At 38.2% G+C, this 25,950-nt stretch overlaps 1 protein-coding gene across 1 annotated transcript in view; it reads right to left on the bottom strand.

The window, feature by feature from the left end:
* PDE11A (phosphodiesterase 11A) overlaps window positions 1-25,950 on the bottom strand; it is a 447,087-nt gene that overhangs the window by 363,627 nt on the left and 57,510 nt on the right. The window contains exon 2 of the mRNA XM_007190409.2: window positions 23,918-24,076. Coding sequence (XP_007190471.1) covers window positions 23,918-24,076 — 159 coding nt within the window. The remainder of the gene's footprint in view (window positions 1-23,917; window positions 24,077-25,950) is intronic.

The following is a 25,950-nucleotide window of genomic DNA, read 5'->3' on the forward strand; positions in this document are numbered from 1 at the left end:
CTCTTTAACAAGCTCATTGTACATTGTAAGTGAAAAACGGATTTCATTGTTATGATCTTCCCTTTCCTACTGATCAGTAAACTGTACATTCTGGCATATGAAATGGCATCATTGCTACAATTAACTCAATTGTGCCCTTTGCTTGCAGCTCTCCTCTTTCTAAGTAGTGGGAATAGTCAATGCACTGTTTACATAAAATGACAAGCCAGGCAGAAGGAGAGGAAAGAACACTGATCTCCCAATTCCACTATTAACTTCTTGCTAGACAAGACAGACTACAGTTACCTCAACTATAATAAAAACTTTCACAGTTATCTTACCTAAGAATACTGACAGAATCATATGAGTTAATGTATGGGTGAAGATTAAAGTTTTTGTAAATGTAAATTTTGATGTTATTGTAAAGACTGATGCTTCTAATAGCTTCTAAGATAGTAAATGTAACAAGCTGTATACCTGGCATGTATTCTACCATCTTCCAGTTGACTGTCTTTCTAAATATAGCGCTAGACCCACAGGTCTATCTGTTGGATAAGCTCTCTGCCTTTAGTGCCCATAACACGTGCAGTACAAACACTTTACATCATTGAACTATAAAGGGCAGAGAGCATTATTCCAAAGTATTTTTCTGGGAATAACTGTGAAGGATCATCTTCCAGTTGAATGGCTGTGACCTTGTACTTCCAGCACCAATAGAACTGTGTTTTATATACTGGTCCTAGTGAAGATGTAATTTCAAGAAGGAGAATGACTTATTACTTTGTTCGTGGCAGGGGGAACAATAACACTTGCTTAGCCCAATGATCTGTGCATAATCCTCCCCCTGGCAACAAACTGAAGACAAGAAAGGAAGAAGCAGTTTGGTTTCCAGTTTTCTGTTATTTGAGAAATTCATGCTACAGACCAGAAGTTTGCCATGATTTGTACAGTTTTGTTGTTCATAACTGGATGGGTCTTTAATGTGTAAAAAAATGGAAACATCCATGGCAACAAGTCATAAGCATTGGGATCAAATCTTCAAACAACTGGCATTCTGGATCTAGAGCAAAATGAGTTTATTTTCAGTCTCAAAAAGATAATTTCTGTCACCCTGTCTCAGAGGTTAAGAGAATACGAACTGCAAAACTCCCATCATGTCCCATCACTATCCTAACTATGAGGGTATCATATCAAACTACTAAGTTGAGATTTTAAAATAAATTTAGAGTTAAAAGTTGAAAAGGAGCAATGGACACTTAAAGGTTCATCAAGGACTATGATTCTCTGTCTTCGTGACAGGGGAGAATAATTCAAGGCTTATCTTGAAGCCTCATCCTGTGTTTGGACAAAATACCTAGAACAAATTTCAGTTATATTAAACCAAAAATACCACTGAGAAATTATGACAAACAAAATTGATGTCAGTATTAAAGGATTCATAAAATTACTCAGAAACACTTTTTTCTTAAGAGACGGAAAGAAAACAGATATGGATAGGTTTTTGGAAATGAGGTTTACCAAATCACCAAGCACTGAAGATGGAGTTAAGGCTTCTCAGATGCTATGGGGGATATAATTACTTAGTGCTATTAAACACTGGGTGGCACCTTTAAAGAAAAGGTATTGATTTCCCAGTCATTTATTATATGCTATAGACAGTAAGTCTTCCAAAGCACTAAATACACTTTTCAGACAGACAAAGCATGTTTTGGCCCTCCGATGGTATCAATTAATTCTAGTGAGTAATCATTTTAAATCCTCTCCAGTGAGAAAGTTTCATTATTGCATTTTAGTTCATTTAAACCCCTTTTCAAGAACTGTGTCTAATAGACCTTCGGAGCATCTCTGGCAGCTCTAACTTACATAACCTCATTTTTCAAAACTGTTCATTACTTCCTCCCCCTCTTAACATGCTCTCACTCCGGCTCAGGGCCTCCCCGGGGGCACTTTGCTGCCTGCTTTGGTAATATAGTAGTGCCTACCTTTGAGACTTTTTCTCATTCCTAAATGGAATGTGCACAATATAAAGGGGGTGGGGGAAATGCTCCTTAACGTTGTTGATTGGCAATGGAATCAGAATCTGCCAGTGAAAATAGCCTGTAATCCTATCTAGCCAGGATATTATCCAGGGCGCATGTGGGAGAAATAAAAGGAAATAATGGAAAATGACAAAAAGAAATGGTTTCATTTCTACCTTCAATACAGAAAAGAAGAAAAGGAAAAAATAAATATCCAAGTATATTTTAAAAATCAAAATACACTGTTAAAAATTACAAAGTCATCTTATATTCCATTTGAAATTCTCCAACAAAGAATATAACATAGCTTCTTTTAAACAGCATACTCCATAATTTTGCTAAACATAGGAAAAAAAAAACCCTCTAAGTAGGCTGCAGGGTAATTTACACTGGAACACCTCACTTCTCTGCTCATTGAAACTGAGCACTACTGTATTTACAAATTCTGGCTTGAAGCACAACTTTTTAAAGCATGAGAAACTGATCCTCAGCTCCTTTTCATTCTCAGGAGAGAAAAATATACATTAAAAAACCATAAATTTAAAATGTTTTGCTATTTGTCAGTGAAAACACAAAAATGGAATAAAAGAAAAATATTAAATTATCTACCTCAGAGTTGAAAGTGTTCAAAGCCATCATTTTTAAAAAATAATTCCTAACTCTTAGCCTGTTGGTTTTCTCTGTTTCTTACAGACATAAAGCTCAAACTTGGTTACAGATATTCATGAAAAGCTGAAATGCCACAAGACATTTCATGTAATTTAGATATAATGTTTTACTCAATAATACATTCTCCCCCAAATTTATTAAATATGCAGAATCTCAAATTTTATTTAACCACCTATACACATGCATCAGGCACAACATGATCTATGTGTTCATGAGTCCCTGAAGTGAAGATGACACAATAGGAAAATAATAAACATCCACCAAGAATCCCCACATGCCATGTGGATGTGGACACAAGCCAAGTGATCCCGGACACATTATTCAAATCTCTCCTAATCAGTTTTCCCATCCATAAAATGACAGTAATAATAATTACCCACAGGGTTGTTGTGTATTAAATGAGATAATGAATGCAAAGCACGTACCACAGAGTAGGCACTTAATAAATGGTTTCTGTCATTTTCTCGTTTTCTTATTCAAGAAGAAAACCAAACACTGAGAGATACTGCTCACTCTTTTGAGGTCTGTAATTTGCTTTAAGTTCTTTAGCAAAGATAATGTGAAATTATGTGTGCAGGTGGAGGGGACTAGGTTTAATATGCTATGGAGGAGAAGACAGTTTCCCTTTCAAGAATTTACAATCCAATAATCAGAAAACATTCTCAAATGTGGTTATTACAAGTGCTCCAGAGATCTTTACCTGCCATCAATAGCATAGGGCTTTTGCCAATGCTTCAATGTTAGAAATGGACTTTCACGGTGAAATTAGTAGCTTGTTAATCAGCACAATGGATATTAGATATGGACTCTACTGAAATAGTGGTATTCAAGATATGTATACTGGTAATAATACTCTAGAGACACCCCCAACCCTTGTATTAATAAGGTGTAAAAATCTAGCAAGTTCCAAATGTGTATCCTTAGGGATAAGACTCTGAGGCTGTCCAATCCTGCCATTGGCTCAAAGGATCTGGTTGCCTGATACCCACCACAAGAGCAACCAGATTCTGCTTCTGAAATATTGCCAGGGGTATTCAGATCACCTAAAACAAAGAGAGTTGGACTTCATGAAACTTACTGAATAGAGTGTCTGAACTATTTGACCCGACTTGTCAATAAATTTTGGTTTAGATAAATGTATTTCATGTAGAAGATAATGAGACCTGTCTGAGACCTGCTTTCACTAAAAACAAGTAGCAAAGTTGTAGGAAAGCAGTCAGCTCCTATCGACTTTAAACTTTCGGGCAGCTATTATGATGTACTTAAGAGCTATTACGAATAGACTAGTAGTTGTGTGTGACCATACTGGCTTAGGTCAGTTTGCGTCATGATAGTTTTTTTTCTAGGCAAAAAATTATGTTAACTTAGACCTATGGTTAATTAATTCCTTGTGAAATGCATGCACATACAGAATAAATCAAAGAAGTGGAAATAAAGTGAAATCAGAAATCAAAGGAATGCAATTTTTAAAAATTATAATATTGAAGCTAGTAAAGGCTCAGTGAGTTGATATACAGCTATTGGCATTATAAAGTAATACAATTTTATGGAAAGAAAATGGGTGAAATTTATCAAGAGCCTTAAACAAAATGTTCCACCAATAAGCACATGAAAAGATGCTCAACATCATTAGCTATCAGGATAAGGCACAACAAAACCACAATGAAATACTATTTCATTCCCACTAAAATGACTATAATCAAAAAGACAGATAATAAGTATTGGCAAGGATGTGGAGAAATTGGAATACTCATACAAAGCTGATGGAAAGGGAAAATAGTGCAGCCATTTTGGAAAAGAGTATGGTAATTCCTCAAAAGATTAAACATTAGAGTTACCATATGGCCCAGCAGTTCTACTCCTCGGTTTGTCTCCAAGAAAAATGAAAACATATGTTCACACAAAAACTTATACGTGAATGTACACAGCAGCATTATTCATAATAGTCAAGAAGTAGAAACAACCCAAATGTTCATCAACTGATGAATAGATAAATAAAATGTGGTATGTTCATACAATGGAATATTATTTGGCCACAAAAAGAAATGTAGTACAGATACATGCTACAACATGGATGAATCTTGAAATCATTATGCTAAGTGAACGAAGCCAGTCATAACGGACCACATATTGTGTGACTCAATTTATATGAATTGTCCAAAATAGGCAAATCCATAGACACAGAAAGTAGATTGTCAGTTGTCTAAGACAAAGAGCTGGGAGCAAATGGAGAGTGACTGCTAATGGGCATGGGATTTCTTTTGGGGTGATGAAACGCTCTAAAATTGAGTGTGGTTAAAAAAAAAAAAAAAAGAAAGAAAGAAAAGAAAAAAAATTGAGTGTAGTGATGGTTACAGATCTCTGCAAATATACTAAAACCACTGGATTGTGCACTTTAAATGGGTGAATTGAATGGTATGTGAATTATATCTGAATAAGGTGGTTATTAAAAATTAACATTCAAAGGAAACAAAGGCAGAAAACAAATGGGACTGACTTAAAACTTAAAAGCTTTTGCACAGCAAAGACAACCATCAACAAAATGAAAATACAACCTACTGAATGGAAGAAAATATTTGCAACTGATATGACTGATAAGGGGTTAATATCCAAAATATATAAACAGCTCACACAACTCAATATCAAAAAAACAAACAACCTGATTTAAAAATGGGTAGAAGACCTGAATAGACATTTTTCCAAAGAAGACATACAGATGGCCAACAGGCACATGAAAAAATGCTCAACATCATTCATTAATCATCAGAGAAATGCAAATCAAAACCACAATGAGATATTACCTCACACCTGTCAGAATGGCTATCATTCATGTTTAACGTAATTATTGATATGTATGTTCCTATTACCATTTTCTTGTTTTGGGTTTGTTACTGTAGGTCTTTTCCTTCTCTTGTGTTTCCTCCCTAGAGAAGTTCCTTTAGCATTTGTTGTAAAGCTGGTTTGGTGGTGCTGAATTCTCTTAGCTTTTGCTTGTCTGTAAAGGTTTTAATTTCTCCATCAAATCTGAATGAGATCCTTGCTGGGTAGAGCAATCTTGGTTGTAGATTTTTCCCTTTCATCACTTTCAATATGTCCTGCCACTCCCTTCTGGCTTCCAGTGTTTCTGCTGAAAGATCTGCTGTTAACCTTATGGGGATTCCCTTGTATGTTATTTGTTGCTTTTCCCTTCCTGCTTTTAATATTTTTTCTTTGTATTTAATTTTTGATAGTTTGATTTATGTGTGTCCTGGCGTGCTTCTCCTTGGATTTATCCTGTATGGGACTCTCTGCGCTTCCTGGACTTGATTGACTATTTCCTGTCCCATATTAGGGAATTTTTCAACTATAATCTCTTTAAATATTTTCTCAGTCCCTTTGTTTTTCTCTTCTTTTTCTGGGATCCCTATAATTCGAATGTTGGTGTGTTTAATATTCTCCCAGAGGTCTCTGAGACTGTCCTGAATTCTTTTCATTCGTTTTTCTTTATTCTGCTCTGCCGTAGTTATTTCCACTATTTTATCTTCCAGGTCACTTATCCGTTCTTCTGCCTCAGTTATTCTGCTACTGATTCCTTCTAGAGAATTTTTAATTTCATTTATTGTGTTGTTCATCATTGTTTCCTCTTTAGTTCTTCTAGGTCCCTGCTAAACGTTTCTTGTATTTTCTCCATTCTATTTCCAAGATTTTGGATCGTCTTTACTATCCTTACTCTGAATTCTTTTTCAGGTAGACTGCCTATTTCCTCTTCATTTGTTTGCTCTGGTGGGTTTTTACCTTGCTCCTTCATCTACTGCATATTTCTGTCTTCTCATTTTGCTTAACTTACTGTGTTTGGGGTCTCCTTTTCGCAGGCTGCAGGTTCGTAGTTCCCGTTGTTTTTGGTGTCTGCCCCCCAGTGGGTAAGGTTGGTTCAGTGGGTTGTGTAGGATTCCTGGTGGAGGGGACTGGTGCCTGTGTTCTGGTGGGTGGGGCTGGATCTTGTCTTTCTGGTGGGCAGGACTGCATCCGGTGGTGTGTTTGGGGGTGTCTGTGAGCTTATTAGGATTTTAGGCAGCCTCTCTGCTAATGGGTGTGGTTGTGTTCCTGTCTTGTTAGTTGTTTGGCATGGGGTGTCCAGCACTGGATCTTGCTGATTGTTAAGCGGAGCTGGGTCTTAGCGTTGAGACAGAGATTTCTGGGAGAGCTCTCACCAATTGATATTACATGGGGCTGGGAGGTCTCTGGTGGTCCAATGTCCTGAACTCGGCTTCCCACCTCAAAGGTTCAGGCCTGACATCCAGCAGGAGCACCAAGACCCTCCTGTGGGTTGTCAGCAAGCTGGGAGACAGTGGTCATCTGAGTGTATACAAGCCAGAAACCAGAATTTTTTTGTCCTTTGTGCTTAGTCTAGTTTCACTTGCTCGTAGGGTACCACATGTGGAGGTGGTTAACTCCACAGGTACCTGCACCAGGCACTTCAGACGAGAATTCCTAGTGTGAAATGGCTGTGCCGGCACCTCAGCTTAGGCCGCTGCATATGACTCTTGGATTGTTTTTAATTTGTAAAGTGTAAGGAGGGGTTGGATCTTCTTCCCGCTGATCCTCACTCACTTCCTTGGGGTTTGATGTGTGTGTGGCTACAGGAAAGTCTGACACGCTCGGGCTCTTTGGCTTTTCTGGATTCCTCTTGGCAGCCACATTTGGATTCCACAGATCCGGACTACTGGTTTATTATCAAGGGTACAACCCAGGAACCCAGTCAGCCAAACAGTAGAGATGCACAGGGCAAGGTGTGTGAAGCTTCCACGCTCTTTCCAGGATGCAAACCTCCCAGTACCTCCACATATTCAACCCAGCTGCTCACCAAGACACCCTCTTATAGGGCTTTCAAGGGCGGTCTCCTTCCATAAGCCCATAAACAGGTAAGCACGCCTGACTGCATCATTGGCCACAGCTCTGAAGAATTGTTTAAAGCATGATAAAATACTATGTATACTACATGATGTAAATCTGGAAATGTACCTTTATTTATAAGTAAAAATAAATATAAGGAAACACATCAAGAATATTAACAATATTCTCTTTGCAAATTAGGATTATAGGTATTTTATGTTTTCCTTTTTGTACTTTAAAAATACTCTATAATAAGCTTGTATTACTTTTACAATTAGGAAATAATCTTATCATGTAAGGAAAGGAAAATAAACCAAGAGAGACAGATATGCCAAGTTCAAAGATAGCCACTTGGAATTCTATTAAATTCCACTTTTAATCTAAGAAGAATCTGACTTAAGTTTTCAAAATTCCAATTCAAGTACTTCAGCATTCTAAGGTGAAAAGAAGTAACCTTGCTCTTTTATTCAGATGACAACACTAAACTAGTTACTCAAAGAAGACAATTATCTATCTTAATTTGAAATCTCCAGTAAACAAGAATCCACAACACCCTGTTCTAGTTCTTTAATAATCATTCTTTCTGCCAACAAGTGCTTATTTATTTGTAATCTGTGACTGCAGATCGCTCTACCTTGTCCAAGCCCTGTATAAATCAGCGGTAGAGTTTATGAGACAGTTTTTTGTCATTCTGCACTTTTAGAAGTGACTTGACTACAAGACTATTTCATGTCCTGCCAACTATTAAAAGCCATGGATGTACTGGTCTCTGAAAATCAGAATGCACGGAACTCCTCTCAGCCCCCCACCTTTTCCTCCCAGATGCCCCAGCGTCCTGTCTGTCTAGCACTATATGTCTGCAGCCTGGCTGTGTCAAGTTAAGATCATCAAGTCTTCTTAACTTCTCCAATTCAGGTGATGGTAAATTGAGATTGTGCTTACAGCTCGATACTCATGAGAAGATGCAGCACAAAGATACTTGAGGTGAACATAATAAAAAGACAGCACTTTCTTGTAGTTCAAGTTTAGTGCTTATGGCAGCCTAGAGGGACACACACCTTATGTGAACACCTGAAGTTTAGAGGGAAAAAGAGATTCAGTTGAAGAGTCCATCATAGTTTATCATGGTTATTTGAGAAAGAGATTTGGATCAAATCTTGCTCCCTACTGAAAGATCCTATTTTACTGTGAGCCTTTTAATATTACCTAACTTAATTAAGCACACTCATATGAATAAAAGCTGCAAAAAAAAATGGTTGAATTATCTAAATTATAAGAATTATATTTCTAATCACTACTTGAAGTTATGTTATATACTTACATATTTACTTTCTTTATTACCTCTCTTTACCACAAGAATGTAAACTCTAACAAGGCAGGAACTTTTATCTCTTATTGAGCAGTTTAACCCTGATACTTGGAACAGTGCCTCAAAAATAGTAGTGTCTACTGAGTAGAACTCAATAAGCAGTGAATGAATGGATGGTTCTTCCACAATGAAACATTATTTGGCCATTAAAAATGATATTCAGATCAATGATCACTCAAACTCCTCTTGATTCTGCACTGTAACAGTTACAGCACTATAACTTTAGTTCATTTATTTGTGTCCTGCTGTTTCATGTCCCTGATAAATGCAAACTACCTTACAAGGTTCTGCAAAGGATATGGAAAGAGACAGAAAGAAGGACAAGCACTTATCATTTCCTTGGTAACTCTTAGAAACATAAAAAGAGAAGCTCAAAAAGCAGAAAATGACAAAACCCAGCATATCAGCCATCTGAAGACACTGGAATTTTTGCAAGGAGCCTGTAAATCTGCATGCATACCAAGCATTATTTGCATCTGAAATATACAATATACTATGTACGTATTGCCTTTCATTTTGCCAATTGTTGTATTATTGATACTTTTAGTTCCTGAATATTTGGTCATTATATATTTTCTCAATGAATGGTTAGTCAAAATCCAACTGTAATCCCTGGGGACATCTGAAAAAAAAAGTTAAACTATAAAACATTAGGTACCACTATTAAGGACAAGTAATAATTGCTTTTGGAATAGTACCTACTTAAGATGACAGGATTTGACTTAAACCTTGAAAGAGGGTGAAGAAGAGGAGAATTTTGTGCAATCAGATAAGAATATGAGTAAAGGTACAGGAGTAAGAAGCACATGACCAAATCAGGGGCAGAATGACAAGTTTTTTTTGTTTGTTTGTTTTTTTAAAAAAATTTATTAATTTATTTATTTTTGGCTGCTTTGGGTCTTCATTGCTGCATGAGAGCTTTCTCTCTATTTGTGGTGAGCGGGGGCTACTCTTCGTTGCGGTGCACGGGCTTCTCATTGTGGTGGCTTCTCTTGTTGCAGAGCACGGGCTCTAAGTGCACGGGCTTCAGTAGTTGTGGCATGCGGGCTCAGTAGTTGTGACTTGCAAGCTCTAGAGCGCAGGTTCAGTAGTTGTGGCGCACAGGCTTAGTTGCTCCGTGACATGTGGGATCTTCCCAGACCAAGGCTCGAACCCGTGTCCCCTGCACTGGCAGGCAGATTCCCAACCACTGCACCACCAGAGAAGTCCCCAGAATGACCAGTTTTTGTTGAGTGTTAACCCTTAAGCTGGACCCTGGCAGGCAGACTCACATTCTTACCCCAAAATCAGACCCTGCCTAAGGAAGAGGCAGAGAATAGAGCTAAAAGTCAGACACAGTACTTCTCCAATAGAAAAAAATTCCCTGAAGTTTAACCTGAGTTCTGACAGGTACTGTATTGGTAATAGTTTTCTTGTAAATCTTGCTTATTTCCGAAATTCTCAGTCAGATGTAGTCCAGTGAACACACAGAACATGAAATAGGTCTTGAAGCTCTTGTAGCTTCAGTGATTACATACAACCTGGGTAATGGATGTTAAAAGGCAAATAGTGCAGTGACTAGACAGTTTAAATGTAGATAAGATATTGCAATTAACAAGTTACGAAATTCAAACCAAATTTTTTCAGGACTGAAATCTTATTAATTGAATATAACTTGAAATCATGAGCCATCTGCCAGGACTTTTAAAACCTTTTGCCAAACACTGATTTTTTATTCTAATTTTATTGCAATACTTTCAAAAATCTAACTTAATTGGAATATAGACAGGAAAGAGGGAAAAAGGCCACTTCTTACAATTAGTTAACTCACTGCTCATTTAATATTTGGGTATCCAAAAGACAATGCAGTATTAATAGGAAACACATAACAGAGTTATAGGACCACTAGCCACACATATAATAAGATTTTTGAAAAATAACAATTTGAAAAGCACTTTTGAAAAGTACCTTCATATAGAAACTAACTCTTCATAAGATGACTGAAAAAACCTGTCCATCTTTGCTTAAGTTGATTTTATTAAATTGACTAGTAACTTGGGGATTGGCTATTATGGCAGAACTGGAGCTTGTAGGCACGTCTAAAGGCTTTCCAAAAAAAAAAAAAAAAAATTCAATCCTATGCCAGTCCAATACCATGCAAGTCATACATCTGTGAGCTGCATTCAATCTTCTGGGACCACCAATTTATTACCCCTATCAGCGTGAGGTATTCAACATCCTCCTGCCCCACTAATGTGAAATTTAATAGCTTTTGCACCCGTGACATCTCACCAGGATCCTAAACATTGGTCTTCACAAAATCAGGAACAGTTTAAAAATGTAAGACCAAGAGCTTATGAAATCCTTCCCTTATCTGGCTATGAGTCTCAGGCCTGTTGCAAATAACAAAACTCCAGCTTTTGCAAGACTCATTAGCATCATTCGTGCACCATCCTCAACACCAATTGGCAGGGCAGCATCAACCGTAACAAGTTCTTGGAATGTGGCCAGTCCTGTGGCAGCCAAGCTCAGCTGGCTGCATCCCAGCCCTGCAGGGTGTCTGAACATGCTGGCATGAAGGAGAATAGCAGGGTAGCTGAACACTCCAAATTATGAGCTGGAGAGAGGTGATCGATCACAGGCTAAAGAGACCCTATACAGATTAGCCAAAGAAGAACTTCAAGCCACAACTGCTTATATGTCGGCTGTTGGAAAGTAACCACAATAGACATAGTCTTCATGCAACAATGCAAAAAGAAACAGCTCCTTTGAGGCCCAGGTATAGACAACCTAGGAAGGTCGGATAAGAGCCCATGCTTATTTCCATATCCCAGGTTTCCCCTGGTGTGCACATACAACTTCACAGAACCCAAATGTTTGCTCCTATTGAGGTCTCATTATTTTATTCTGCAAAATAACACTTCCTTTTACTCACTCAGGAAAATGAAGCAATAAATTAATTGAATGCAAGGAATCTAGTCATACGACTGAAATCAGCTAGCTTATACATATCACGGAAAAATAGGAACATTTGTTGGAAACGCATGAGGGAAACCAGGAAATTCTGACCATCTCTTCTGTATGATCTGCTTTTGGGTGCACTTGCAATGTGAATTACCAAACTAGTAACTTGTCAGTACGTAACTTAAATTATTAATACGTGCATATGGTAGACTATATTTCACACAAAACTCTAACCACTACCGATAAAATTATTGCTAATTCTGCAAATACTTTAAAGAGCATGATGATTTTTTTAAACATCTTTATTGGAGTATACCTGCTTAACATTGTTGTGTTAGTTTCTGCTTTATAACAAAGTGAATCAGCTATACATATACATATATCCCCATATCTCCTCCCTCTTGCTGCTGCCTCCCACATTCCCTATTACACTCCTCTAGGTGGTCACAAAGCACCGAGCAGATCTCCCTGTGCTATGCGGCTGCTTCACACTAGCTATCTGTTTTACATTTGGTAGTGTATATATGTCCATGCCACTCTCTGACTTCGTCTCAGATTACCCTTCACCCTCTCCGTGTCCTCAGGTCCATTCTCTACATCTGCATCTTTATTCCTATCCTGCCCCTACGTTCTACACAACCATTATTTTTTTTAGATGCCATATATATGTGTTAGCATACGGTATTTGTTTTTCTCTTTCTGACTTACTTCACTCTGTATCACACACTCTAGGTCCATCCACCTCACTATAAATAACTCAACTTAGTTTCTTTTGAGGGCTGAGTAATATTCCATTGTTTATATGTGCCACATCTTCTTTATCCAGTCATCTATCGATGGACATTTAGGTTGCTTCCATGTCCTGGCTATTGTAAATACAGCTGCAATGAACATTGTGGTACAGGACTCTTTTCGAATTACGCTTCTCTCAGGGTATATGCCCAGTACTGGGATTGCTGGGTCGTATGGTAGTTCTATTTTAGTTTTCTAAGGAACCTCCATACTGTTCTCCATAGTGGCTGTATCAATTTACATTCCCACCAACAGTGCAAGAGGGTTCCCTTCTCTCCACACCCTCGCCAACATTTATTGTTTGTAGATTTTTTGATGATGGCCATTCTGACTGGTGTGAGGTGATACCTCATTGTAGTTTTGACTTGCATTTCTCCAACGATTAGTGATGTTGAGCATTCTTTCATGTATTTGGTGGCAATCTGTATATCTTCTCTGGAGAAATGTCTATTTAGGTCTTCTGCCCATTTTTGGATTGGGTTGTTTGTTTTTTTGATATTCAGTTGCATGAGCCACTTGTAAATTTTGGAAGCTAATCCTTTGTCAGTTGCTTCATTTGCAAATATTTTCTCCCATTCTGAGGGTTGTCATTCATCTTGTTTATGGTTTCCTTTGCTGTGCAAAAGCTTTTAAGTTTCATTAGGTCCTATTTGTTTAATTTTGTTTTTATTTCCATTTCTCTAGGAGGTGGGTCAAAAAGGATCTTGCCGTGATTTATGTCATAGAGTGTTCTGCCTATGTTTTCCCCTAAGAGTTTTATACTGTCTGGCCTTACATTTAGGTCTTTAATCCATTTTGAGTTTATTTGTGTGTATGGTGTTAGGGAGTGTTCTAATTTCATTCTTTTACCTGTAGCTGTCCAGTTTTCCCAGCACCACTTATTGAAGAGTCTGTGTTTTCTCCATTGTATATTCTTCCCTCCTTTATCAAAGATAAGGTGACCATATGTGTGTGGGTTTACCTCTGGGCTTTCTCTCCTGTCCCATTGATCTATATTTCTGTTTTTGTGCCAGTACCATACTGTCTTGATTACTGTAGCTTTGTAGTAGAGTTGGAAGTTAGGGAGACTGATTGTTCGAGCTCCGTTTTTCTTTCTCAAGATTCCTTTGGCTATTCGGGGTCTTTTGTGTTTCCATAGAAATTGTGAAATTTTTTGTTCTAGTTCTGTGAAAAATGCCATTGGTAGTTTAATATGGATTGCATTGAATCTGTAGATTGCTTTGGGTAGTAGAGTCATTTTCACAATGTTGATTCTTCCAATCCAAGAACATGGTATATCTCTCCATCTGTTTGGATCTTTAATTTCTTTCATCAATGTCTTATAGTTTTCTGCATACAGGTCTTTTGTCTCCTTAGGTAGGTTTATTCCTAGGTATTTTATTCTTTGTGTTGCAATGGTAAATGGCACTGTTTCCTTAATTTCTCTTTCAGATTTTTCATCATTAGTGTATAGGAATGCAAGAGATTTCTGTGCATTAAGTTTGTATCCTGCTACTTTACCAAATTCGTTGATTAGCTCTAGTAGTTTTCTGGTAGCATCTTTAGGATTCTCTATGTATAGTATCATGTCATCTGCAAACAGTGACAGCTTTACTTCTTCTTTTCCAATTTAGATTCTTCTTTTCCGATCTGGATTCCTTTCATTCTTCATTTCCGATTTGGATTCCTTTTATTTCTTTTTCTTCTCAGATTGCTGTGGCTAAAACTTCCAAAACTATGTTGAATAATAGTGGGGATAGTGGACAACCTTGTCTTGTTCCTGATCTTAGTGGAAATATTTTCAGTTTTTCACCATTGAGAATGATGTTGGCTGTGGGTTTGTCATAGATGGCCTTTATTATGTTGAGGTAAGTTCCCTCTATGCCTACTCTGGAGGGTTTTGATCATAAATGGGCATTGAATTTTGTCAAAAGTTTTTCTGCATCTGTTGAGATGATCATATGGTTTGTCTCCTTCAATTTGTTAATATGGTGTATCCCATTAATTGATTTGCATATATTGAAGAATACTTGCATTCCTGGGATGAACCCCACTTGATCATGGTGTATGATCCTTTTAATGGGCTGCTGGATTCTGTTTGCTGGTATTTTGTTGAGCATTTTTGCAGCTATGTTCATCAGTGATATTGGCCTGTAGTTTTCTTTCTTTGTGACATCTTTGTCTGGTTTTGGTATCAGGGTGATGGTGGCCTCGTAGAATGAGTTGGGGAGTGTTCCTTCCTCTGCAGTTTTTTGTAAGAGTTTGAGAAGGATGGGTGTTAGCTCTTCTCTAAATGTTTGGTAGAATTCACCTGTGAACCCATCTGGTCCTGGGCTTTTGTTTGTTGGAAGTTTTTAAATCACAGTCTCAATTTCAGTGCTTGTGATTGGTCTGTTTATATTTTCTATTTCTTCCTGGTTCAGTCTCGGAAGGTTGTGCTTTTCAAGGAATTTGTCCATTTCTTCCAGGTTGTCCATTTTTTTGGCATATAGGTGCTTGTAGTAATCTCTCATGATCCTTTGTATTTCTGCAGTGTCACTTGTTACCTCTCCTTTTTCATTTCTAATTCTATTGATTTGAGTCTTCTCCCTTTTTTTCTTGATGGGTCTGGCTAAAGGTTTATCAATTTTGTTTATCTTCTCAAAGAACCAGCTTTTAGTTTTATTGACCTCTGCTATCATTTCCTTCATTTCTTTTTCATTTATTTCTGATCTCATCTTTATGATTTCTTTCCTTTTGCTAACTTTGGGGTTTTTTTGTTCTTCTTTCTCTAATTGCTTTAGGTGAAAGGTTAGGTTGTTTATTTGAGATGTTTCTTCTTTCTTGAGGTAGGACTGCATTGCTATAAACGTCCCTCTTAGAACTGCTTTTGCTACATCCCATAGGTTCTGGGTGGTCATGTTTTCATCGTTATTTATTTCTAGGTATTTGTTGATTTCCTCTTGGATTTCTTCAGTGATCTTTTGGTTATTTAGTAGTGTATTGTTTAGCCTCCATGTGTTTGTATTTGTTACAGTTTTTTTCCTGTAATTGATATCTAGTCTCATAGCATTGTGGTCAGAAAAGATACTCGATACGATTTCAATTTTCTTAAATTTACCAAGGGTTGATTTGTGGCCCAAGATATGATCTATCCTGGAGAATGTTCCATGACCCCTTGAGAAGAAAGTGTATTCTGTTGTTTTTGGATGGAATGTCCTGTAAATATTAATTAAGTCCATCTTGTTTAATGTATCATTTAAAGCTTGTGGTGTTTCCTTCTTTATTTTCATTTTGGATGATCTGTCCATTGGTGAAAGTGGGGTGTTAAAGTCCCCTACTATGATTCTGTTACTGTCGATTTCCCCTTTTAAGGCTGTTAGCATTTGCCTTATGTATTGAGGTGCTCCTATGTTGGGTGCATAAATATTTACAATTGTTATATCCTCTTCTTGGATTGATCCTTTGATCATTATGTAGTGTCCTTTGTCTCTTGTTGTAGTGTTTATTTTAAAGTCTATTTTGTCTGATATGAGAATTGCTACTCCAGCTTTCTTTTGATTTCCATTTGCATGGAATATCTTTTTCCACCCCCTCACTTTCAGTCTGTTTGTGTCTCTAGGTCTGAAGTGGGTCTCTTGTAGACAGCATATATACGGGTCTTGTTTTTGTATCCATTCAACCAGTCTATGTCTTTTGGTTGGAGCATTTAATCCATTTACGTTTAACGTAATTATCAATATGTATCTTCCTGCTACCGTTTTCTTAATTGTTTTGGGTTTGTTATTGTAGGTCTTTTCCTTCTCTTGTGTTTCCCACTTAGAGAAGTTCCTTTAGCATTTGTTGTAAATCTGGTTTGGTGGTGCTGAATTCTCTTAGCTTTTGCTTCTCTGTAAAGGTTTTAATTTCTCTGTCAAATCTGAATGAGATCCTTGCTGGGTAGAATAACCTTGGTTGTAGGTTGTTCCCTTTCATCACTTTCAATATGTCCTGCTACTCCCTTCTGGCTTGCAGAGTTTCTGCTGAAAGATCAGCTGTTAACCTTATGGGGATTCCCTTGTATGTTATGTGTTGCTTTTCCTTTGCTGCTTTTAATATTTTGTCTTTGTATTTAACTTTTGATAGTTTGATTTATATGTGTCTTGGCATGTTTCTCCTTGGATTTATCCTGTATGGGACTCTCTGTGCTTCCTGGACTTCACTGACTATTTCCTTTCCCATATTAGGGAAGTTTTCAACTATAATCTCTTCAAATATTTTCTCAATCCCTTTCTTCTACTCTTCTTCTTCTGGGACCCCTATAATTCGAATGTTGGTCCATTTAATGTTGTCCCAGAGTTCTCTGAGACTGTCCCAATTCTTTTCATTCATTTTTCTGTATTCTGCTCTGCAGTAGTTATTTCCATCTTTCATCTTCCAGGTCACTTATCCGTTCTTCTGACTCAGTTATTCTGCTACTGATTCCTTCTAGAGAATTTTTAATTTCATTTATTGTGTTGTTCATCATTGTTTGTTTGCTCTTTAGTTCTTCTAGGTCCTTGTTAAACGTTTCTTGTATTTTTTCCATTCCATTTCCAAGATTTTGGATCATCTTTACTATCATTATTCTGAATTCTTTTTCAGGTAGACTTCCTATTTCCTCTTCATTTGTTTAGTCTGGTGGGTTTTTACCTTTCTCCTTCAACTGCTGTGTATTTCTCTGTCTTCTCATTTTGCTTAACTTACTGTCTTTGGGGTCTCCTTTTCTCAGGCTGCAGGTTCGTAGTTCTTTTTGTTTTTGGTGTTTGCCCCCAGTGGGTAAGGTTATTTCAGTGGGTTCTGTAGGCTTCCTGATGCAGGGGACTGGTGCCTGTGTTCTGGTGGATGAGGCTGGATCTTGTCTTTTTGGTGGGCAGGACCATGTTCGGTGGTGTGTTCTGGGGTGTCTGTGAACTTATTATGGTTTTAGGTAGCCTCTCTGCTAATGGGTGTGGTTGTGTTCCTGTCTTGCTAGTTGTTTGACATAGGGTGTCCAGCACTGTAGCTTGCTGGTCGTTGAGTGGAGCTGGGTCTTAGCATTAGGATGGAGATCTCTGGGAGAGCTTTGGCCGTTTGATATTACACGGGGCCGGGAGGTCTCTGGTGGACCAATGTCCTGAACTCAGCTCCCCCACCTCAGAGGCTCAGGCCTGACACCTGGCTGGAGCACCAAGACTTTGTCAGCCACACAGCTCAGAAGAAAAGGGGGAAAAAGAAAGAAAGTAAAAAATAAAAAATAAATAAATAAAATAAAGTTATTAAAATAAAAAATATTATTAAAAAAATTTTTAAGTAAAAAAAAAATGAAAGAAAGAAGAGAGAAACCAAACCACAAAAGAAATTCACCAATCATAACAAGCGCTAAAAACTACACTAAAAAAAAAAAAAACAGACAGACAGAACACTAGGACAAATGGTAAAAGCAAACCTATACAGACAAAATCACACAAAGAAGCATACAGATACACATTCACAAAAAGAGAAAAAGGAAAAAATATATATATTATATATATATTTATAAAAACAAAAAAGGAAGAGAGCAACCAAATCAATAAACAAATCTACCAATGATAATAAGCTCTAAATACTAAATTAAGATAAACATAAAACTAGAAACAAATTAGATGCAGAAAGCAAACCCCAAGTCTACAGTTGCTCCCAAAGTCCACCACCTCAGTTTTGGGATGATTCGTTGTCTATTCAGATATTCCACAGATGCAGGGTACATCAAGTTGATTGTGGAGATTTAATCCGCTGCTCCTGAGGCTGCTGGGAGAAATTTCCCTTTGTCTTCTTTGTTCACAGAGCTCCTGGGGTTCAGCTTTGGATTTGGTCCCATCTCTTTGTGTAGGTCGCCCTCTGGCATCTGTTCTTCACCCACACAGGACGGGTTTAAAGGAGCGGCTGATTAGGGGGCTGTGTCTCACTCAGGCCTGGCGGGGGAGGGGTACAGAATGCGGGGCCAGCCTGTGGCGGCAGAGGCTGGCGTGACGTTGCAACAGCCTGAGTTGCGCCGTGTGCTCCCCCTGGGGATGTTGTCCCTGGATCATGGGACCCTGGCAGTGGCGGGATGCACAGGCTCCAGGGAGGGGAGGTGTGGATAGTGACCTGTGCTTGCACACAGGCTTCTTGGTGGCTGTAGCAGCAGCCTTAGCATTTCATGCCCGTCTGTGGTGTCTGTGCTCATAGCTGCGGCTTGCACCCATCTCTGGAGCTTGTTTAGGAGGTACTCTGAATCCCCTCTCCTCGCACACCCTGAAACAATGGTCTCTTGCCTCTTAGGCAGGTCCAGACTTTTTCCCGGACTCCCTCCCGGCTAGCTGTGGTGCACTAGCCCCCTTCAGGCTGTGTTCACGCAGCCAACCCCAGTCCTCTCCTTGGGATCTGACCTCCGAAGCCCGAGCCTCAGCTCCCAGCCCCCACCCGCCCCAGCAGGTGAGCAGACAAGCCTCTCAGGCTGGTGAGTGCTGGTCGGCACTGATCCTCTGTGCAGGACTCTCTCCCCTTTGCCCTCCGCACCCCTGTTGCTGCGCTCTCCTCCATGGCTCCGAAGCTTCCCCCACGGCCACCCCTCATCTCCACCAGTGAAGGGACTTCCTAGTGTGTGGAAACTTTTCCTCCTTCACAGCTCCCTCCCAGAGGTGCAGGTCCCATCCCTATTCTTTTGTCCTTGTTTTTTCTTTTTTCTTTTGCCCTACCCAGGTACGTGGGGAGTTTCTTGACTTTTGGGAAGTCTGAGGTCTTCTGCCAGCATTCAGTAGGTGTTCTGTAGGAGTTGTTCCACATGTAGATGTATTTCCGATGTATTTGTGGGAATGAAGGTGATTTCCATGTCTTACTCCTCTGCCATCTTGAAGCCCAGCCCTGAGCATGATGATTTTAAAGTCATTGAAAGGGAAGTTTCTAGGCAGAGCCTGGATGACCATCTGTCAGGTGGATTCCTGCATTGGATGAGGGCAGGGTTGGTGGGAAATGGACTTGATGACCTTTCTAGGAGCTGCCATCAACTATTACATGATACAGCACAGTCACTGAAACTTAGGTATGTATCGAATTTTCAAGAAACACAATATGATCCTATGGACAATTATGTTAGGGATGTAAATAGACTAGAAATGAATGCACCGCATTTAATTTTTAATTTATCTCAGGCAAATAATTTACTGATTCTAATATTGCAAAATGTTTTGGAATTACACCAAACATAACACAGCTGATAGTCTCCAGAAGTTGACATTTTAAGATATCAGGACATACAAATCACATTGTGCAATAAATTTACCACTACCCATATGGATGATGACATAGCAGTTGTATGTATAAAGTAAAATAACAAATAGGGTTCAAATTATTTTCTTTTGGCTTTGAAGTAGATGGTGAGATTTCATGAAGCTCATTTATTGATAATAAGTGCTACCCTAAGCACTTTACATCTGTGCTCTATTTTACTCCTCACAATGCTAGGAGGTCCTGAGGCTAACAGGGATGGGGCAACTTGCTCAAGGTCACTGAGCTAAACTAACATGTAGCAGGCAAAGACTTGAACCTGCCCCAAAGGCTCTCTGATCTGGTGTCCCTCACCTAACACTAAACACTGTGCTTCCATTTCCCTCCCATGTTTCCTTACTTGCAGGCAACACTGAAACTTCTGTTGCTGGAGTTTATACTGGTAAATGCAGGAGGAGGTTCTCTGAAGCCTGCCTAGCAGACTAAGGCAAACTAATTTGAGTTTTTAAATGTGAATTGAACAAACCTGTCAGGGCTCTGTGAAGAGAGGTATATATATGTTGCTACTGTTGTAAATGGGTTCGGTATTTCCAAAAGCTATCTGATAACTTGGAATGAGAGCTATAAAACTTTTCTTGCCCTTTGACTCAGTAATTTCCTTCTCTAGAATATACCCCAAGGAAATATCACAAAAGAAAAAGGTGACTTGTTCAAGATGTTCATTCAGGGGCTATTTGTGTTAGTGAAAAACTGGAAACAACCCATTTCCAGTAATAGGACAATGACTGTGCAAGCTAGACTACATAGAAAAAGAAAAAGAAGAAAACTTTATAATCTCTAAAAATGGCAAATGTAGACTACATTCACATGTGGACACGTATGTAAGAAATTACTTTAAAAAGTAGAATACAAATTGGTATAAGCATAATCTTGCACAATCAAGTAAAACAGTATGTGCATAAACAATCACACAAGAGAACTGTGAATTTATAAAGAAGTATATCCCTCACTTCGTTGTTGAAACTCCAACAGTGAAACTGGCATATAGATTGTGTTTAATAAAAATTTAGAGACTTAAATTATACAAAGGTAATTTCTTAACTGAGACCTGACTGTATCTTACATGTATTAACGTTGTATCAGTAAAAGCTAATCTTTTATGAGGACTTACTAAGTGCTAGGTGCTTTTCCAAGTTCTTTCCTTGTATTTTCTCATTTAACCCCCTACAGCCTTAGGAGGTACATATTATTATTATAATTTCTCTCCTAAAAGGAGGAAATGGGAGCATAGAGAAGCTAAGTAACTTGCCCAGGTTACACAGGCTATGGCCGAGATGGAACTTCAACCCAGGTAGACTCGCTATCTGGACTGTATGCACCCATTACGCCACAATGTTTTCTCTTATTTGAAAAAATGTTTCTAGATCTTGTTCTTTCCCATTAATCATTTCTAGATTTTGTTTTCTGCTTTTCTTCTTCACCACTCCTGTTTGGTTTACAATATATAGAATTCTTGCAGGAAAGAGCCAGATACAAAATTTGAGATAAAAATATTCTCCATCCAGTGTCACCTGCAAGAACACAACCTACCTGCCCTAAGTGGTAAGGTTTTTTTTCCAAGAAGTGAAACTAAAGTAGGGTTTTTTAATCAGGCGAGGAAATCGTAGAGCTTGGAAAATAAAATGTTACTGTGGGCACATGGGATAATTGCAGAGGAGAAAAAATATAACATTTGAGCAAGGAAATACTCAAATGAAGTTAAACCTAAGAAATAAATTGGCTGGGGATAAGTGACAAATATAGAATAACATTTTGAAACTCTTTGGGAAAATGATAGTTTTAAAAAAAAGTTTATGTTTACATTTGCCAAGTTTCTTATATTTTGCAAAGTATTTGTTAATGATTACTGAATTCTCATACTGTAGAATGGTAGACAGTCTAGTCAATGGAAGAGGAAACAAAGTCAGAGGTTAAGCGGCTCACCCAGAGCAGGCTGCTTGTCTCTAGCCGAGCTGGAGCTCAGTCCCAGCTCTCGTACTCAGTACAGCTAAGCAGTGATGCTGTTCAAGACAGGGACAAAGCTCTGCGCATACCTTCCTTTTAAACCGTCCAGAGCTCATGAAGCCCTATATCATAAGTATAAATCCAATGAGAAAAGTCCAGAAAACAAATCTAACATAAATGGAATCATAGATGAAAATTAAATATATAATGGGATCCTCTTAAATGAAGGAGACAGAGTGAAGGCAGGACTAATATCTGTGTATAAACTCAATGGTTTGGGAGATGTTGTGGGCATGTGGCTGTTATGTTTGGAAAGACAAAGCTCAAATCCTTCTATCTAAGTCCTTATAAGAGGCACATAATTATAGGACTCTGTCATCTTCGGTACAAAATGCACAAAATAAAATTTTTGTTCTATCTGTATATCCCATGGAAACATTTGCATAGTGAATGAGGTAGACTACATTTTATACGTTCCTAAACAGCCTCACCTTCTCACCTGGCTGTCTTAAGGAAGCCTACACTTTCTTCAGAGATCAGATCAAAGCCTCTTCAGATTCTTCAAGTAAGACTCATCCTCCCTTTCCTAGGCCCTCACAACATGTCCTAGAACATCTTACTGCTGACCTTGCCTTCTTCCTTGTGCAGTTCCCGCATGGCATAGCACATCTGGGATTTATCTTTGTCTCTTATGGCCCCAACACAAGTGCCTTGAACACTGTAGTTGATTATTGAATTGGTAAGACTTTGCCTGAGGTCCTATCATGCTCTAAGAGTTTATAAACATTTTCTGGGATCTAGGTTGTTCAAATTTGACTACAGAAATGACCTCAATAAAGGACTCTCTTCACACTTAAAAAATCTTGTCTCCTTATAATCATATTTTATGTTGACCTTTTATACCAGAACATTTGCATTAATTTAATGCATTAGTAATCAGCACTGGCAAATAGTAACCTCACAGCCAGAAGGTTAAATTATAAAGTGTCTTTTATAATCAAGTAAGAGTATGGCAGTCATCAAACTTAAACAAACTAACCTGAGATTTGCTTTTACCACAAATCTTATAAATATTCCACCAGATTCTATTCAATATGAAGGTAAGAGATTCAAAGCCAGAACTTCAGGTCTTTGAAGGTCTCTCTTTAAAATGAGCTGGTGAATAAAATGCTGGTGAGAGAACTCAAAATTTCAGAGCAAAAAGTACATCACTCTACCAAGGCCAACTGCTCTTCATGGACACAAATATGTTCTTTTTATTAGCAATTTGGAATAACAATTAAAAACATTCATTTTATTGAGATTTTTATATAAAAACTGAGAAAACAATTCTTCACAGTAGTTATGAAAATATAAGAGAAAGTGCTGAGCTTCTGAAACACAGTAATCTTCCTATCTCCCGTATCTTTCCCTGGGCCATGTGTGGTAGTGCTGTGATCCTCAATTAAAAAGCTTATTTATAAGGAAGATAAAGACTAGGGAATAGGGGCTTCCCTGGTGGCGCAGTGGTTGACAATCTGCCTGCCAATGCAGGGGACACGGGTTCGAGCCCTGGTCTGGGAAGATCCCACATGCCGCGGAGCAACTGAGCCCGTGAGCCACAATTACTGAGCCTGCGCGTCTGGAGCCTGTGCTCCGCAACAAGAAAGGCCGCGATAGTGAGAGGCCCGCGCACGGCAATGAAGAGTGGCCCCCGCTCGCCGCAACTAGAGAAAAGCCCTCGTACAGAAACGAAGACCCAACACAGCCATAAATAAATAAATTAATTAATTAAAAAATGGTCCACATCAAACAAATCTTTTAAAAAAAGACTAGGGAATAACAAGAATACTACTAAGGCTTGCAATGAAAAGTAAGCTAAGAAGAAGAAGTAATTATTTTCAATTATACCACATTCTACAAAATAGCAAAAAACTCCCATTACATTTCGTGTAATATGAGAAAAAGCTCTTTGATCCATGAATGGGCTAATCCAACAGCTATTCACATAATTCCTGTCCTTTTCAGGGAGAATAGCAATCAATGATCAAGAAGGAAAGTACAAGTCACAAAAAGCATGAAATCTTACTTTTTCATCATCTTCAGTAAATGGAGCACCTTCAGGAATCTTATTTATCGCTTGGGCCACACCGATAATCTCACCATCACTGCTTCGGATAGGCATGCACAGTAATGATTTTGTCTTGTATCCAGTTAGCTTGTCAATTTCATCATTGAATCTTCGATCCTAAAAATAAGACAGAGAGGGCATCATTAACTGCATTTGCATTGTTGTCAGGGAGAAGGAGAGAGAATGTTTCTGTGTGTGATACCTTATCACTGGGAACTTCACCTCACGGATTTTTAATAACAAGAACAGATTTGATTTCATGTTGAATTCACCAAAGGAACATAAATGAAAATAAATCACCACCATAGTTTTTAACCATGGTAAATGAAGAGAGAAACTTTAAACCCCACTACAACAATATATCAAAATTGGGGAAGGGGCAAGTGTTTTTAATAGAACTTCACACTGTGCTATTTATTAAAATATGTTATTTCACATAGACAACTGGCTATGAAGTATCATATAAGAAATATATATTAAGCATTATGAAAAAGTATGCAGAAAAAGCAATGTTTCCTTGGTCAAAATGATCCTGTGAAAAAAATAGAACTTATGAGCCCATAGTGATACTTTTTAAATATTTTTAAAAATGTTTTTAATGTGGTGGGTAGGGAGGAGGTAAAAGGCTTCTTTACAGAATGTCAGCTAAAAAATGTAGAAGGACTGATAAAATTATATAATATCTATTTTGCAACTATGGATACAATAATGGATACAAGCAAGGATCAATAGATGCCAATACCATTGGATGAAAAATTGTTATTCAACAGGGTATTCACTTAGTCTCAAAGTGCCTCATTAAATTCAAAGAGAAAAAGATGTCTTTATCATTATCTGGTAGACATCATATTAAACAAGTAATCAAACTTAGCATCACCATTAATGAGACAAAACAGCACCATGCACGCCTCCTGATGTGATGCAATAAAAAGGACACAACGTCATCAAGAATGTGGAATGTTCTTGTCAAAGAGCTGAATCTGATCATTCAGGAAAAGAAAATTAAGAAAAATGCAGATAATTGCTCATTCTATCAGAAGCCTGACCTGCACTTTTCAAAAATGTCAGTATCATGAGAGATGAAATAAATTAAAAATAAAAATAAAGCCATGGGAGCTGTGCTGGCTTAAAGAAGACTGAAGAGACCTGAAACCTAAATGAAATGAGAGATCCTTCATTGAAAATTGTTATGCAATTTGGGAGGAAGACAATTAGAGAAAGTTGAACAAGGACTTTACATTAGATAATATCATTGTATCAATATAAATTTTCTTGGGTGTGATAGTGGTATTGTAATTATGTAGGAGAATGTTATTTTTAGGATATACATGCTAGAGTATGTTGAGGTGAAATGTCATACTACCTTCAACTTACTTTCAAATGGAAAGAAAGAGAAAGAAAAGGAAGGAAGGAAGGCAGGAAGGAAGGAAGGAAGGAAGGGAGGAAGAAAGAAAGAAAGAAAGAGAAGGACTTCCCTGGTGGTCCAGTAGTTAAGGCTCTGTGCTTCCGCTGCAGGGGGCACGGTTTTGATCCCTGGTTGGGGAACTAAGATCCCGCATGCCGAGTGGGCCAAAAAAAAAAAAAAAAAAGAAGAAGAAAGGAAAGGAAAGGAAGGGAAAGGAAGGGAGAAAAAAGAAGGAAGAAAGGAGAGTGAGAGAGAGAGAAAAGACTGGCTCCTAAAAGGGTAATAGGGACTAAAAACATTCCAAGGAAGAAGATAAACTGGATCCAGGCTCACTGTTTCAAGCCAGGGGCTGAAGTGAGGCTTCTCCCAATGCTCTTGATATTTCCTTGTTAAAAGAGGCTTAAAAATCAAAAACAAAGCACTGCTGTCGACCACCATCGAGAGCTATGAATTTTATCTGACTGAGGGCCTAGGAAGGCCGGCTGCAGACAAGGTGATAACTTCAAGACCAAACAGTGCTGGGCTTCTATGACCTCTGTGATATCCCCAATATCAAAAGAACAGGAACCCTCTTTGTAATAAGGCC

This window comes from Balaenoptera acutorostrata, chromosome 8, assembly GCF_949987535.1.
Source record: "Balaenoptera acutorostrata chromosome 8, mBalAcu1.1, whole genome shotgun sequence".
In the NCBI taxonomy this organism is placed as follows: domain Eukaryota; kingdom Metazoa; phylum Chordata; class Mammalia; order Artiodactyla; family Balaenopteridae; genus Balaenoptera; species Balaenoptera acutorostrata.